Below are 14,059 nucleotides of genomic sequence, written 5' to 3'. Positions count from 1 at the left end.
CTTGCATTCATAAGTCTTTTCTAACTTGAATACATTTTGGTAGATAGGTTCTACCAAAAAAAAAAAAAATCAGGTAATTTCTTTTTGATGCAGGCTTAACAAATTAAGATTTGATGAGATGTGTATTAGTTGTTGTTGCAAGATTACTTACTGTGCTCAAAAGATTTGAGTTAGTTAACCATTACCTATTAGATCTAGGATATCAACTCTCTTTTTAGCTTCGGTGTACTTAGAAGTAGTGTGGGAGAAACTGCCTCAGACAGTAAAAATTAAATAAGGTAATTCATGTAAAGTGTACAGTGTTTGGGTCAGAGTGAACACTCAGCACATGTTAGCTACTATTCTAAAATTTATTCTTGTTCCAGGCTTAAATGGCCCAATAGATGGAACACAACTTTTATGGAACACCTTTCTATTCTCTGAAAAGTTTTATCAGAGATGACAGAAATAAGAGGAAGATTTCCCCCTTTAAGCCATATCCATTTTTTAAAAAAATTTATTTGACAGAGTTATAGACAGTGAGAGAGAGAGAGAGAGAGAGAGAGAGAGAGAGAGAAAGGTCTTCCTCCCGTTGGTTCACTTCCCAAATGGCTACTATGGTTGGCGCTGCACCAATCTGAAGCCAGGAGCCAGGTGCTTCCTCCTGGTCTCCCATGCGGGTGCAGGGTCCCAGCACTTGGGCCATCCTCCACTGCCCTCCCGGGCCACAGCAGAGAACTGTACTGGAAGAGGAGCAACCGGGACTAGAACCCAGCGCCCATATGGGATGCCGGCGCAACAGGCGGAGGATCAACCAAGTGAGCCACGGCGCCAGCCCCTGCCATATCAATTTTTTAAAAAGTATATTTTGGAGTCACATTGTGGCGTAGCAGATTGAGCCACCACCTGTAGTTCCAGCATCCCATATGGGCTCGGGTTCTAGTCCTGGCTGCTCCACTTCCAATCCAGCTCCCTGCTAATGCACCTGGGAAAGGAGAGGAGGATGGCCCAAGTCCTTGGGCTTCTGCACCCATGTGGGAGACCCTGATGAAGCTCCTGGCTTCTGGCTTTGGATCAACTCAGCTCCAGCGTTGCAGCCATATGGGGAGTGAACCAGGGGATGGAAGACCTTTCTCTCTGTCCCTTCTCCTCTCTCTGTATAACTCTGCCTTTCAAATAAATAAATCTTAAAAAAGTATATTTTACTTCCATATTTATTCAATATTTGTGGATTGATTGATTGGTTGATTGATTTAAGGGGGAGAGAGAAAGAGAGAGAGCACAATTGGATCTCATTCTTTGCTTTACTCTCTGAATCCATCTGGGCCAGCGTCAAAGCTGGGAGCTGGAACCCAGTCACTTCAAGCCATCATTGCTGCCTCCCAGGGCCTTCCATTAGTAGAAAGCTGGAGTCAAGAGCTAGAGCCGGGTGTCAAACCCAAGTACTCCAGTAGAGGACTAGATGTCTTAACTAGCTTCTCACCCACTGGGCTAACTGTGCATTCTGACTTGATCTTTTGAGAGTGGAGTTGCCACTCCCTTGATCTATGCTTTGACATACTTAATATTTCAATTAAAGTATCAATTCCTTTGCTTGGTGAATGATTAATCTTTGACATTTAGATGCCTCACTTCCGAGCTATTTTGCTAGCTCTATTTTGTGGTGTGCTGTACTTTTAACGAACCGGCAGTTTTTCTAAGAGTCAATTTCCTTGGCACCAGAGAACCTTAGAATATTTTATGCAGATGGTATCCTGGGTAAAGACTGGCAAGGAAAAGGAGCAAGAAAGAGCCTGAAAGACTCATCAAGCTAGAGATGGCATTAATCATTTCTTATTGTTTGGGAGCTTGACCTGCTTAGTAGACATATGTTCTTGTTTTGCCAGCAATATTTCGTGCTGTTGATCATTACTGATGGTGTGATCACAGACCTTGATGAAACCAGACAAGCCATAGTTAATGCTGCCAAGCTGCCCATGTCCATCATCATTGTTGGAGTGGGAGGAGCTGACTTCAGTGCCATGGAGTTTCTGGATGGTGATGGTGGAAGTCTCCGCTCTCCATCAGGCGAGGTGGCCATCAGAGATATTGTGCAGTTTGTGCCTTTCAGACAGTTCCAGAATGTGAGTACCATTCCTCACATCCATTTGCATGTGAGAGCTTTGCTTGGATTTGGCGTCATTGTGTCAGAATGTGTGCCTCCGTGCTTTATGCAGTCGTTATGATGAGTGGTTCATTTAATATTGGTGTAGATATGTTAAAAAGATGTATTTTTATCTATATCTTAGTAACAATAGAAAAAAAAAACACAGGATATGTTGAATTTATCAAACTGGATGTGGTTTGATGAAAATCTCTCTGAAGACTTTTTGAACTAGTTTACTCCTCTGGTAACACCTTGCAAAACTATAGTGCAAAATCACAACCAGGTTTGCATTGATGCAATCAAGGTACGGAACAACAGGTGTTTCTCATGCTGCCCCTTTAGAGCCACACCCATTTTCTTCCTACCTCTGTCCTTACCTTAACCCTTGGAGGCCACTAGTCTCTCCTCCATGTCTATGATTTTCTTTCTTTCTTTCTTTCTTTTTTTGACAGGCAGAGTGGATAGTGAGAGAGAGACAGAGAGAAAGGTCTTCCTTTTTGCCGTTGGTTCACCCTCCAATGGCCACTGTGGCCGGCGCATTGTGCTGATCCTAAGCCAGGAGCCAGGTGCTTCTCCTGGTCTCCCATGCGGGTGCAGGGCCCAAGCACTTGGGCTATCCTCCACTGCCTTCCCGGGCCATAGCAGAGAGCTGGCCTGGAAGAGGGGCAACTGGGATAGAATCTGGCACCCCAACCGGGACTAGAACCCAGTGTACCGGCGCCGCAAGGCGGAGGATTAGCCTGTTAAGCCACGGCGCTGGCCCTATGATTTTCTGATTTCAAGAATGTTATGTAAGTGGAATCATATAGTATGTAGCCTTTTGGGACTCAGCATAATTCTCTCAGGCCACCTGAGTCTTTGCACATATTCCTGTTTATTGCTGAGTAGCATTCCATGATTTGGATGTATTAGTTTAACCATTCAGCCACCCAAGGAGATCTAGGTTGTTGCCAGTTTTTGTCTATCAAACATGAAGATGCTATAAACCTTCATGTGTGAGTTTTTGTGTGAATCTATGGTTTTGTTCTACTTAAGCTAAAGCCTGCGGCGTTAACATCCCATGTGGTTGCTGGGTCAAGTCCCAGCAGTTCCACATCTGATCCAGCCTCCTGCTACTGTCCTGGGAAAAGCAGCAGAAGATAGCTCCAGTCCTTGGGCCCCTGCCACCCATTTGGGAGATCAGGAAGAAGTGCCTGGCTTCTGGCTTCAGACTGGCTCAGCTCCAGCCATTGTGGCCATTTGGGGAGTGAATCAGCAGTTGGAAGATTTTTCTCTGTTTCTTCTCTTTCTGTAACTCTAACTTTCCTATAAATAAATAAAATGAGTCTTAAAAAAAAAGGAAAAAAATAGTGATATGAGATACTCAATTGGCACCAGCCACAGAAAAACTAATTCAGGAAAATTAAGCCATTAATTTAAAAAAAAAAAACTGTTAAGTTTTCCAGAGTGGTTATACCATTTTTATATTTCTACCTTCACTGAGAGCGAGGGAGAGTGTGTGTGTGTGATTATAATAAAATGGTAACATTAAGGATCTCTGTAGTGATGTAACTAACAGTTCTGTATCTTGCTTATTGTGATGGTTATAGAGAAAAAGATGTATAGGAACACACACACACACAAATGACTGCACGTGAAATCTGAAGTTCTGTGAATCACTGTTTCTGTGTCAGTTTCCTAGTTTTGATATTGTGCTGTAGATTTATAAGATGTTGTTACCTTTGCAGAAAACTGGTTAAGGATGCTTGGGATGTTTCTGTATTATTTTTGCAGCTTCTTGTGAATCTATAGTTCTCTCAAAATAGAAATTTTTTTTTAAAAAAGTTATTAACAAAGGAAGGAAAGGCTTATGTTTGAAAATTAAAGAACAAAACAAAATCATCAAATGCTAAAATGCTAATACCAATAAAGGACTTGGTAAAAGCAGAAATAATATTGCAGTCACAATAACATTGGTTACTTACCTTCTTCCATATATTGTAGACCTTTCCTAAGAAAAGATACAAACCTAGGAATAGGGAATTACTGCTTTGTAAATGGGAGGTGAGTTAACCCTAGCCTCTCTGCAAAAAGCCAGTAAAAATTCGGTTGCTGATGGTGACTTTGATTTTGTTTTTCAAAAGGCTCCAAAAGAAGCACTTGCTCAGTGTGTCTTGGCAGAGATTCCCCAGCAGGTGGTGGGCTACTTCAACACATACAAACTCCTCCCTCCCAAGAAACCAGCTACGAAGTAGAAGGAGCTGCGCCCACTTCAACAGAATCCCTGTGTATGTGGAGCAGTGCCATCTCCCACGCAACATCGTGTATCTGCCCTGTTACGTGCTTTTCACCCTCAGCCTTTACATATAAACCTGGTTCTCTATGTTACATCTGTTTATCACATACATTTTATCCTTTTTTGGTGGGGTCAATGCCAAATCCAGCTTTGCCCAGTGAATTTAATGGTTGCTAATGATTTATGGTAATTGCAGTGAGACTGTTTGAATTAGAAATGATTGTGGGAAAAGCTGATTTTGTTGTGGTTGACTTTCCTGTGATGACAGTGCTGTTTTTAAATGTTTCTCAACAGAAAGAATGAAAATTATTGGGATGATGTGATTTGCAGGTAGCCACACTTTGCAGTTAATGTTTTATATGCCAATGTCCACACCTGATTATGAAAGCTTTTTAAAATTGATCATTTGTTCCTGTAATCCCGTATGCAGTCCTTTTCTTTCTAGGGTAAAAACTACCTTTATTCGGCACCTGATTTTTTGCTGTAATTTAAACATTGCACAGTTTACAAAACAACCTGCACTCACCTGAGACTTCATGAAAAAAAAAAAAAGCACATACACAATTTTTAAAATGTACAATCAACAAGTCGAAAGAACCTCCTTTAAGAAAGCCATTTGTATTTGCCTTTCTAGATCTTTTGTTTTCATTGTGATTCATTTCATTGACTAAACACAACTCTCAGGATTCTGTAGATGTATATATCATAGGTTGTTCTGGAGTCGACATTATTAGATTATTTTAATTGGGGATTGTTAAACTGGTTAGAACTGCTTTGCCCAGGAAAGCTACAAAGACCAAACATATGACATGAAGTTCATAATTCCATATCCTTCTAATGAAAGACTTTACTTACAAAAGAATGGCTTCTACACTTTCCTTGCTAAGGCCCCCTACGTCGATTTACACAGATTCAGCTAGACATGTTCTTCTTTTTCAGAACAGCATTTCTTTTTTCTGATTTTGAGCTCATAATAGTGGTTATCTACTAATCAAAAATCATATTTTACATTTTGTTACCATGCTATTTCCTAAGTCCAGAATGCATCCTACATAAACTTTCATCTAACTTTAAAAAAAAACAAAAAACAAAAAACAAAACCTGAAAAAATCAAACAGACAACACTTTTCCAACTGTTACATCAGGATAGAGTAGCTTCTATGTCCTTTTTTTATGAATTTTTTTCCTCTTACCATTTAGGACATATTACTTAGTGAACATTGTATTTTCAGAATAGATTCAGTAGCAACATTACTGATGACCTGTGTATGAAGTACCATGCATATCCATAGTTTGTTCAGTTCTCACTAACTTAACATTCCAGTTGTATGTTATCACATATCCTGGAGTGGACGCACACAGTGCTGTGTTGACAGGCCTCTCAGCGTGTGGAAAACCTGTACTACTGCCCAGGCCTCATGTTCTCCACAGTGTCTGGAGGCAGTGAGCTCCCATCCATGAGCAGCTTTCGTGTCTCAGAAACAGCTCAATGCCAAGTTCTGGCTCGGGAGCGACCTCCTTGCTGTCATGGTTGCTTAGCCCAGGTGAGCAGTTGCCACTTTCCCTCTTGGCTAGCTGACCTCTGACTATGTGCTGTTAACCTGAAGATGCTTAACTCATAGTCTGCTCCTGTATAGCATGGCTCATTAGTCAGGTCACTGTGGTTTTATCAATAGAGGAAAAGAACAATGATCATTCCTCCCATTGTTTGGAGTCATTGTTTCAGACATCCTGATTTCATCTTTGCGATGCTTGGAAATAGCTTAGGTAGGTTGCTGTGATTTGGGGAATTTTTTTTTTTTTTTTTTTTTTAACATAGAAGCTATTAACAAAATGGCGTACACATATTCTCAATGTGTGGTACAACAGATAGGAGAGCTTCTCTGATGCTGGGGCAGATGTCACTTTGCCTGCTCCTCATTCTCCTTACACACCCCTCAGTAGCATCTCAAACACCTGTACAGGGCCCTGGGAACTGCTGCTCATGAGCATTCATTGTTTCTATTGGCCAAACATCAGACACCTTGGTGATTTGATTTGGCATTCATAGATTTATATTTTGGTTTTGCCCAGTTGTTCCTTTTTTAAAATGTTTTTTTTTTTAAATTCATTCTTAATCAGGTGCATCAGTAGATGTTATTTTTCATGAGAGATGTGATTCCAGCAAATTAGGGTAATTACTGCCCCTTCTGCAGTGTTGAATACAGGCATTTATGATTTCTAAATTATCATTTTATAAAATTCTTAGAATTTCAATACTTGACCTTATCACATGCTGATTTAATATTATTTTAAATTAAAGTAGTTCCTTTCATTATTGTGCCATCATTCATTCAAGTGCCATTCAATTTTAAAATGCATTTAAAGGAAACGTGACCAAATTGACTTTCACATCTCATGTAATCAGATGTACTACAAATATATATTGGAGTGACTGTGCCCTGGAGAAATGTAATATTTCTCGTATTAGCCTGTACTGAGAAAATGGCATACCAACGAGCCTAGTCCTCCACTTGTGGTTAGAACTGAAATTGTAAGAGCACTAAAAATTTTAAATCTGATTTGGGATTTACAGCTTAGGCAAGGCAACTTTTCTTTCTTTCTTTCTTTTTTCACAGCCAAAATGAATTTATTCATGGGAAATAAATTCACAGAGTAGCTAGCTGCCAGCAGGCACACAGACCAAACACATGGCAGAGAGGAACAATGTAGTTATGGGCTGGTAAGGTAGCCAGGTAAGGGCCGTGGTGGGTAGGAGGAAAGGGTGGAGGTGAGCTAGCTTTTTACAGGCTTTTCAGACTCAGTGGGTCTCCTCTGTGCAGCAGGTTAGTTGGAAAAGAATGCAGAGTGGGGTGGAGAAGAATACAGGGTGTGGGACCAAGAATGTTGTATTCTAAGAATACAGAGGCTAGGGAGTCCTCTGGGTGACCAGATCTGCTCTCAGGCAATGAGCCAAAATGACTCTGAGACCTCTGTCCTTGCTCCAACAGTCATGACTCTGAGTAGAGATAGGGAGATGGAGCGCTGAGTTTCTGGCTACTTCCTACTTGTATGTGGTATTGATGTGGAGTGGAGTATCCCTTGAAGAAGAGCAGTCTTGTGTTGTTCCTGTGTGATGGCTTGGGATATAGCTGTCACTCATTACTGTGAGAACTTTTGACACATGTTAATTATACACGGTAGGAATAGAAGCACTGTGATTATGAGGATCAAAAGAGATAATAGACATTGTCCATGGCAGAAAACATGGTAAAATGAAGTAGGGCTAGTTTGGCAATAGATTTCATCAGTGCTTGATTCCTTATCTCTCTCTCTTTTATTTTATTTATCTATTTGAGAGGCAGCACTACAGACAGGGAGAGACAGAGAGAAAGGTCTTCCAGCTGCTGGTGCTGGTCACTCCCTAGATGTCCACAATGGCTAAACGTGGCCGATCTGAAGCCAGGAGCCAGGAGTTGCCTCTGGGTCCCACACGTGGGTACAGAGACGCAAGCACTTGAGCTATCCTCCATTGCTGTCCCAGGCTACAAGCAGAGAGCTACATTGAAACAGTAGCAGATGGGGACTCCAACCAGTGCCCATATGGGATGACAGCACTGCGGTGGAATCTTAGCCTACTATACCACAGCACTGGCCCCTCTATCCCTTCGCTTACCACACCCGTCTTATTGGTGTAAAGGCAGCACTCTTCACCCAAGAAGAGGCAAAATCCTCCCTTGGCAGTTTTGAAGGCCCACTGCCACCATTGAATCCATCTCATTCTAGAGATGAGGCCATTGCTATGCTGGGTCATTTCTGTTTTCTTTGAGACTGCGGGATAAGTCTTCAGCTCTGCCTTGTCTACAGAAATGGCCAGTCCAGTCATTCCTGTCCCAATTCCTGCCAAGACACCCGAGATGAGCAAGGGAGTGAATCCAAAATCCCTATTGATAAGGTGGGTTAGAGGGATGGAAAATAGAGATTGGTCTAGGGTATAGGACAAAGGGGGATATAGAAGGCAAGAGTACAAGTCCCTTTACAAATTGTTGGGAGACAGACGTATGCTTGGTTGCCACAGGAAAGAATGCTCCTGTTTTCTTTGGTGTGTATATACTGGCAAGGAGCTGTGGGGTGGAGTTGATCTGGCCTGGTTCTAGTCCCGGGCTCCCTCAATGCCTCCTTCTTATGGAAACCCAGGCTGCTGACAGGGGTTAGGGTGATTACCAATCTGGCTTCCTCAAGTTGAGTAGGTGCTAAGTAGGGACCCTCAGTCAAGACAGGGTTCCAGCATAAGGTCGCCTACTGAGCAGGGGCACAGTGCCAGCTCACAGAAACTGCTTCCATCTGAGGTTTCATGTACATGGCCATTTAGAATTTCATTGCTTCAAGTCTGGAGGAAACGGATCTAACAAGCAGATTAAATATACAGGATCCAAAACAAATGGCAGAGTCATTATTAGAGGACCTAGGAAATGTGCTATTCAAACCAGGAAGGAGTTTTCTCACTGAGAGGTAAGTAGAAAGTGACAGGAGCGGTTTGATAATAATCAGGTGGGTGTTAAGGCCTCGCCAGGTATATGTGAAAACCAGACCTATCTATCTCTTCACATGGGGTACCGAAGAGACACCATAAGGGAGGTGCGAACCTCCATAGGGAAGACATCCTGTGATGCCTGTTACCTAGTTGGCCTGGAAGGAGAGCTGGCCTGAGTAGAAGGTCAATATTGAATCGGCAGCATCTCTAAAAGGAAATTTACAGTCCTGCTTGCAATATTACTGTCCCTAGGCATCCCCTTAATAGCCGTAGTTACTTTGAAAGCTGGGCAGAGTGAAGACCTTTTTCAGCTTAGGGAGGGTGAACAGGATCTGCAGCTCTGACCTGGGAGTCCTTCGATCCCAGGGCAGTTCTGTTCCCAGGGACCCAGCTCTTAGCAGAGCTGACAGACTCTTCAGAGGCTGGCTTCTGTCACGACTGCTGTTTGTCCAAAGCCCTGGCTTCCCGCATCGAAAACCAATGCCATTTGGGGGTGGAATTGGCTTTGTTTGGTCTGTTTAATGACATTTCACTGTGTAAAGCTGTTATTAACTGATCTTTACATTGCTATTGCTATTGCCTACCTTGCCCCTCTTCTTCCTGGTCTCTGTTAAAGTAGACAACAAGAGGCAGCCTTTAGGGTGTCAGCCAGGGGGGTGCTCAATCCCATCCCTAATCTTTGGTTAAATTATAAAATTCATTAATCAGGGGCCGGCGCTGTGACACAGCTGGTTAAATCCCTGGCCTGAAGTGCTGGCATCCCATGTGGGTGCCGGTTCTAGTCCCAGCTGCTCTTCTTCCGATCCAGCTCTCTGCTATGGCTTGGGAAAGCAGTGGAGGATGGCCCAAGTCCTTGGGCCCCTACACTTGTGTGGGAGACCTGGAAGAAGCTCCTGGCTTCTAGGTTCGGATCGGCACAGATCCAGCCATTGGGGCCATCTGGGGAGCGAACCAGTGGATGGAAGACTCTCTCTCTCTGCCTCTCCTTCTCTGTCTGTGTAACTCTGACTTTCAAATAAATAAATAAGTCTTAAAAAAAAAAAAAAGAAAAAAATATCCAGTAACAGCTGAACCAAATTAGGATGAGAGTCATTACCTTGGCATTTTCATGAATGAGATTGTTATTTGCCAATGACATCTCTTTAGGTTTTAAATTGAATTTGAGTCTAGGGTTTGTTTGTTCCCCAACAAACACCTTAGGCCAACACCAGGTCAATGGTCAACTGAGGCTGTCTCTGAGACAACTTGTTTCTTGCCCAAGCTGCATAAGTTTTTTTAAGAGGCCAGAAGGGAGTTGGACAAAGTGTGAGAAATTTTTGAACCCATGGATTAAGCAAAATCTAGCCTGAGGGAAGCAGGCTCCAGTCACAAGGCATCCCTTGAGAAGGAGTCACCTCAACTGAGAACCTAAGTTCTGAGTTCTCTTAGAGGAGAGAGTGAGAATCCCCATGCTTAGACCTGTGTCCCAGTTCTAAGCCAGGGCTGATGACCATTTCCCACACCTCCCAGAGGTAAGGGAGGGGGGAAATCCACCAAACACTGGAGGCCTTAAAAGGGGAGGTCAGCTGGCCATGCATGAAGCGACAAGGGCCTCTCTTACCAATCCGATGGCGTGATAACAGATGCGGTGTTGCATGCAGTGGTGAGATCTGGCAAAGGACGCTGGCTGTGAATTCATCCCGAGATGAGAAAGTGCACGTGGGGATGAGATGAGTGACCAAGGCAGTTTGCCACAGCAAGGAGAAGAAAGATCGAAGAAGGGGAGATAACAGCTCTTGCCCAGAGAATGAAGGAGCAACCAGTCTCCGAGGGAACACCCTGGGCAAGAGGCTGATCTCCCACACCCCTCCTCACACAGGGTACCAACAGTAAGTAAAAGAGGGCCAGAACAGAGAGGAGACAGAATATGAACTCACAGCCAAAACGAATTTATTCAAGGGAAATAAATTTTCAGAGGTGGCTAACTACCAGCATGCACACAGAGCAAACACGTGCCAGAGGCAAGAAGGCAACTTTTCTAAGTGAATTTAGGGCTCCCTGTTGCTTATGGTATGTTTTGACCTACTTTGCCTCTTCATTTTGTAAATTTTGTGGAAAGCTGTCTTCAGTGGTTCTCTCCTAGTCTCATTTTGTGCATAGTTGATAATCATGGAAGGGACACACAAAGGAAGCCATAAGTTTGGAGGAAATTGAGAGACTCTCTTGTGCTTTAATGAATGTCATACTTGACAATACATGTATAAGTTACTAATATATGAATTGATACTAAATATATCTTCCATTTGGATTCCTGTTGGATGAAGTTATTTCTTGATGTGATATAATAGTGTCTTGGTTTCATTTTTGTTCTTTCTGTACATATTATTGAAACAGCGGAAAAGTTGAAAATAAAATGTCTTAATTTTTCTTGCCACTATAATAGAACACACAGACTGGGTAATTTATTAGCAACAGAATCTATGTGGCTTATACTTTGTGGGACTGAGAAGTCTGAGAGCACGGCTGTGGCATCTGATGAGGGCCTCCATGCTGTGTCATAACATAGCGGAAGAGCAAGTGAGCACGTACCACACAGAAAGAAGAAATGGGGCTGAACTCAGTGTTTTTATCGGGAACCCACTCTCACAATAACTAACCCATTCCTGCAATGATGGTATTAATCTGTTCCTAAGGCTCCTGCCTAATCACTTCTTCAGGTCCCACCTCTTACTACTGTTAGAAAGGTGGTTAAATTTCAATGCAAATTTTGGGGAGAACATTCAAACCATGGTATAAAGGGGTCTATTTTCCAAATTTTACTAAATTAAACAATTAAGGCAATGTTATATTATTTTGGGGGATTTAATTGTTTAAAAGATACTGAAAGTTGAGGCTGGCGCTGTGGTGTAGCGGGTGAAGCCACCACCTGCAGTGCCAGCATCCCATATGGGCGCTGGTTCAAGACCTGGCTGTTCCACTTCCAATCCAGCTCTCTGCTATGACCTGGGAAAGCAGTAGAAGATGGTCCAAGTCCTTGGGCCACTACACCCACATGGGAGACCCAGAAGAAGCTCCTGGCTCCTAGCTTCAGATCAGCACAGCCAATTGGGGAGTGAACCAGTGGATGGAATACCTCTCTGTCTCTGTCTCTCCTTCTCTCTCTGTGTAACTCTGACTTTCAAATAAATAAGTAAATCTTTAAAAAAAAATGATACTGAAAGGTTAAAATTATTTTTTGGGGTACAATAAAGGAAAAGTTCTCAGGCTCTAGCTTGGATAAGCTGAGATATATGACACGTTTTATCAGTCATGTGAAGTTAGACAGTGTATCTACCCAATCCTGAAAACATTTTTTGCATTGCTTTTGTTAGGTTCCAGTCACGGAACAGGGCTTTGGAAGTACGAGGCAGTCATAGTTGCTGCCTTCATAGAAATCATGGTCTAATGGAGGAGAGAGAACATTAAAGAAGTAATTACAGAGGCATGAGGTCAGTGTGAGATGTATTATACACTTAATCCATTGGGAGGCAAGAAGCACTTCCCTGAGGATGTGTTATTCAACCCTAGATATGAAAGCTTGCTGGTGAAGAAGGTTAAAAGCACTTATGAAAGTGTCAGGTCAACAGCAAATACGTGGTTGGATGTTCTAGGAATAAAAAGAAGTTTGAGTTTGCTAGAATATGAAGAGTTAGAGGGAAAGTGGTAAAAGAAGAACAAGGAGAAGCAGTGGACTGGTTGGTGGGATTTACACCTGGGGATACCCTCCGGGATAGGTAAGGGAGTTCTGACTCAAGGCAAAGCTATCAGGATGGCACTGCATGGATTAAGCAAAGGAACTATGTGATCAGATTTGTGTTGTTGAAAAACTGGAATCACTTCTTGGCCTTTTGCTAAGATCAAGTGTGAAAAACTGGAGGACTTTATATTTTAGGGCATACTGATGGGCTCAGAAACTTAGAGTTTCCATGCTTGGGATCTGGCCACAGTGGATTGGCTTTGGTGAGGCCCAGATGATGGAGCTGATGGTGGTCACCTCTGGTAGGGACTCAACCGTTTAGCCACACATTTGCTAAGTATCTGATTCCAGGTCTGTTTCCAAGTTTGATGCTTTTCTTACCACAATCCTACCTTCATATCAAATCATCTATAAGTTGGTATTATTAGTTCTTAGTGGTTTATAGGCTGGCTCCCACATGGTGGTAACACCGCTCTCCAACATTGTCAAACCTTTGCTTATAGCAAGACCATCACTCTTGTCACCTATTCACAAGTATTGGTATGTTTGGGCAAATCTCCCCCCATCTCCCCAAAATCATAGCAGGTGTCCTTGGAGAATGGTACTCTGGCTTGGTAGTGGAGTCTTTCCTCCTCAGAAAGAAATGATCAGAGTATAATTATATGGCCTGGGAAGGCAGAGCTATATCTTTGGTCTTTTCATCAGACATTAAAATTGTCAGATTTTGTAACAGACCCTTGTTTTCTAGAATTGGGCATAGATGGATTACAGGAGTTGGGAAGCTCTAGGGAGTTCTCAGTTGACTGAGTAGGAAATAATTTATCTTTAACAACCACCTATTCCATCTAGTAAGAAGTATTTACTTGTTTTTTGTATAAATATTTATTGAGTAGCTTACTACTGGCAATCAACAGGGAATTCAGATAGTCAGAAAAAATTTTTAAAGATGTGTTTATTATACATTTGAAAGGCAGAGGCTGGCGCCGTGGCTCAACAGGCTAATCCTCCGCCTAGCGGCGCTGGCACACCAGGTTCTAGTCCCGGTTGGGGCACCGGATTCTGTCCCGGTTGTCCCTCTTCCAGGCCAGCTCTCTGCTATGGCCCGGGAGTGCAGTGGAGGATGGCCCAAGTGTTTGGGCCCTGCACCCCAGGAGAAGCACCTGGCTCCTGCCTTTGGATCAGCGCAGTGCGCCAGCCGCAGCGCGCCGGCCGCGGCGGCCATTGGAGGGTGAACCAACGGCAAAAAGGAAGACCTTTCTCTCTGTCTCTCTCTCACTGTTCACTCTGCCTGTCAAAAAAAGAAAAAAGAAAAAAAAGAAAAAGAAAAAGAAAGGCAGAGTTACAGAGAGGCAAAGAGCATGAGAATGAGAGAGAGAGAGAGAAAGACAGATCCACTGGTTCACTCCCCAAATGGCTGCAGATGATCTCCTC

The 14,059-nt window shown here is 42.9% G+C and overlaps 1 protein-coding gene across 2 annotated transcripts in view; it reads left to right on the top strand.

The window, feature by feature from the left end:
* Positions 1-11,200, top strand: part of CPNE3 (copine 3) — a 60,008-nt gene extending 48,808 nt beyond the window's left edge. For both annotated transcript variants that reach the window (XM_062188292.1, XM_062188291.1), the window contains 2 exons: positions 1,866-2,102; positions 4,249-11,200. In XM_062188292.1, the coding sequence (XP_062044276.1) occupies positions 1,866-2,102; positions 4,249-4,359 (348 nt within the window). In that variant the 3' untranslated portion in view covers positions 4,360-11,200. The remainder of the gene's footprint in view (positions 1-1,865; positions 2,103-4,248) is intronic.
* The last annotated feature ends 2,859 nt before the right edge of the window (positions 11,201-14,059 follow it).

This window comes from Lepus europaeus, chromosome 4 (genome assembly GCF_033115175.1).
Source record: "Lepus europaeus isolate LE1 chromosome 4, mLepTim1.pri, whole genome shotgun sequence".
Classification (NCBI taxonomy): Eukaryota; Metazoa; Chordata; class Mammalia; order Lagomorpha; family Leporidae; genus Lepus; species Lepus europaeus.
Note: the sequence above shows the minus strand (reverse complement) of the source record. Positions and strands in the feature narration are given on the sequence as shown.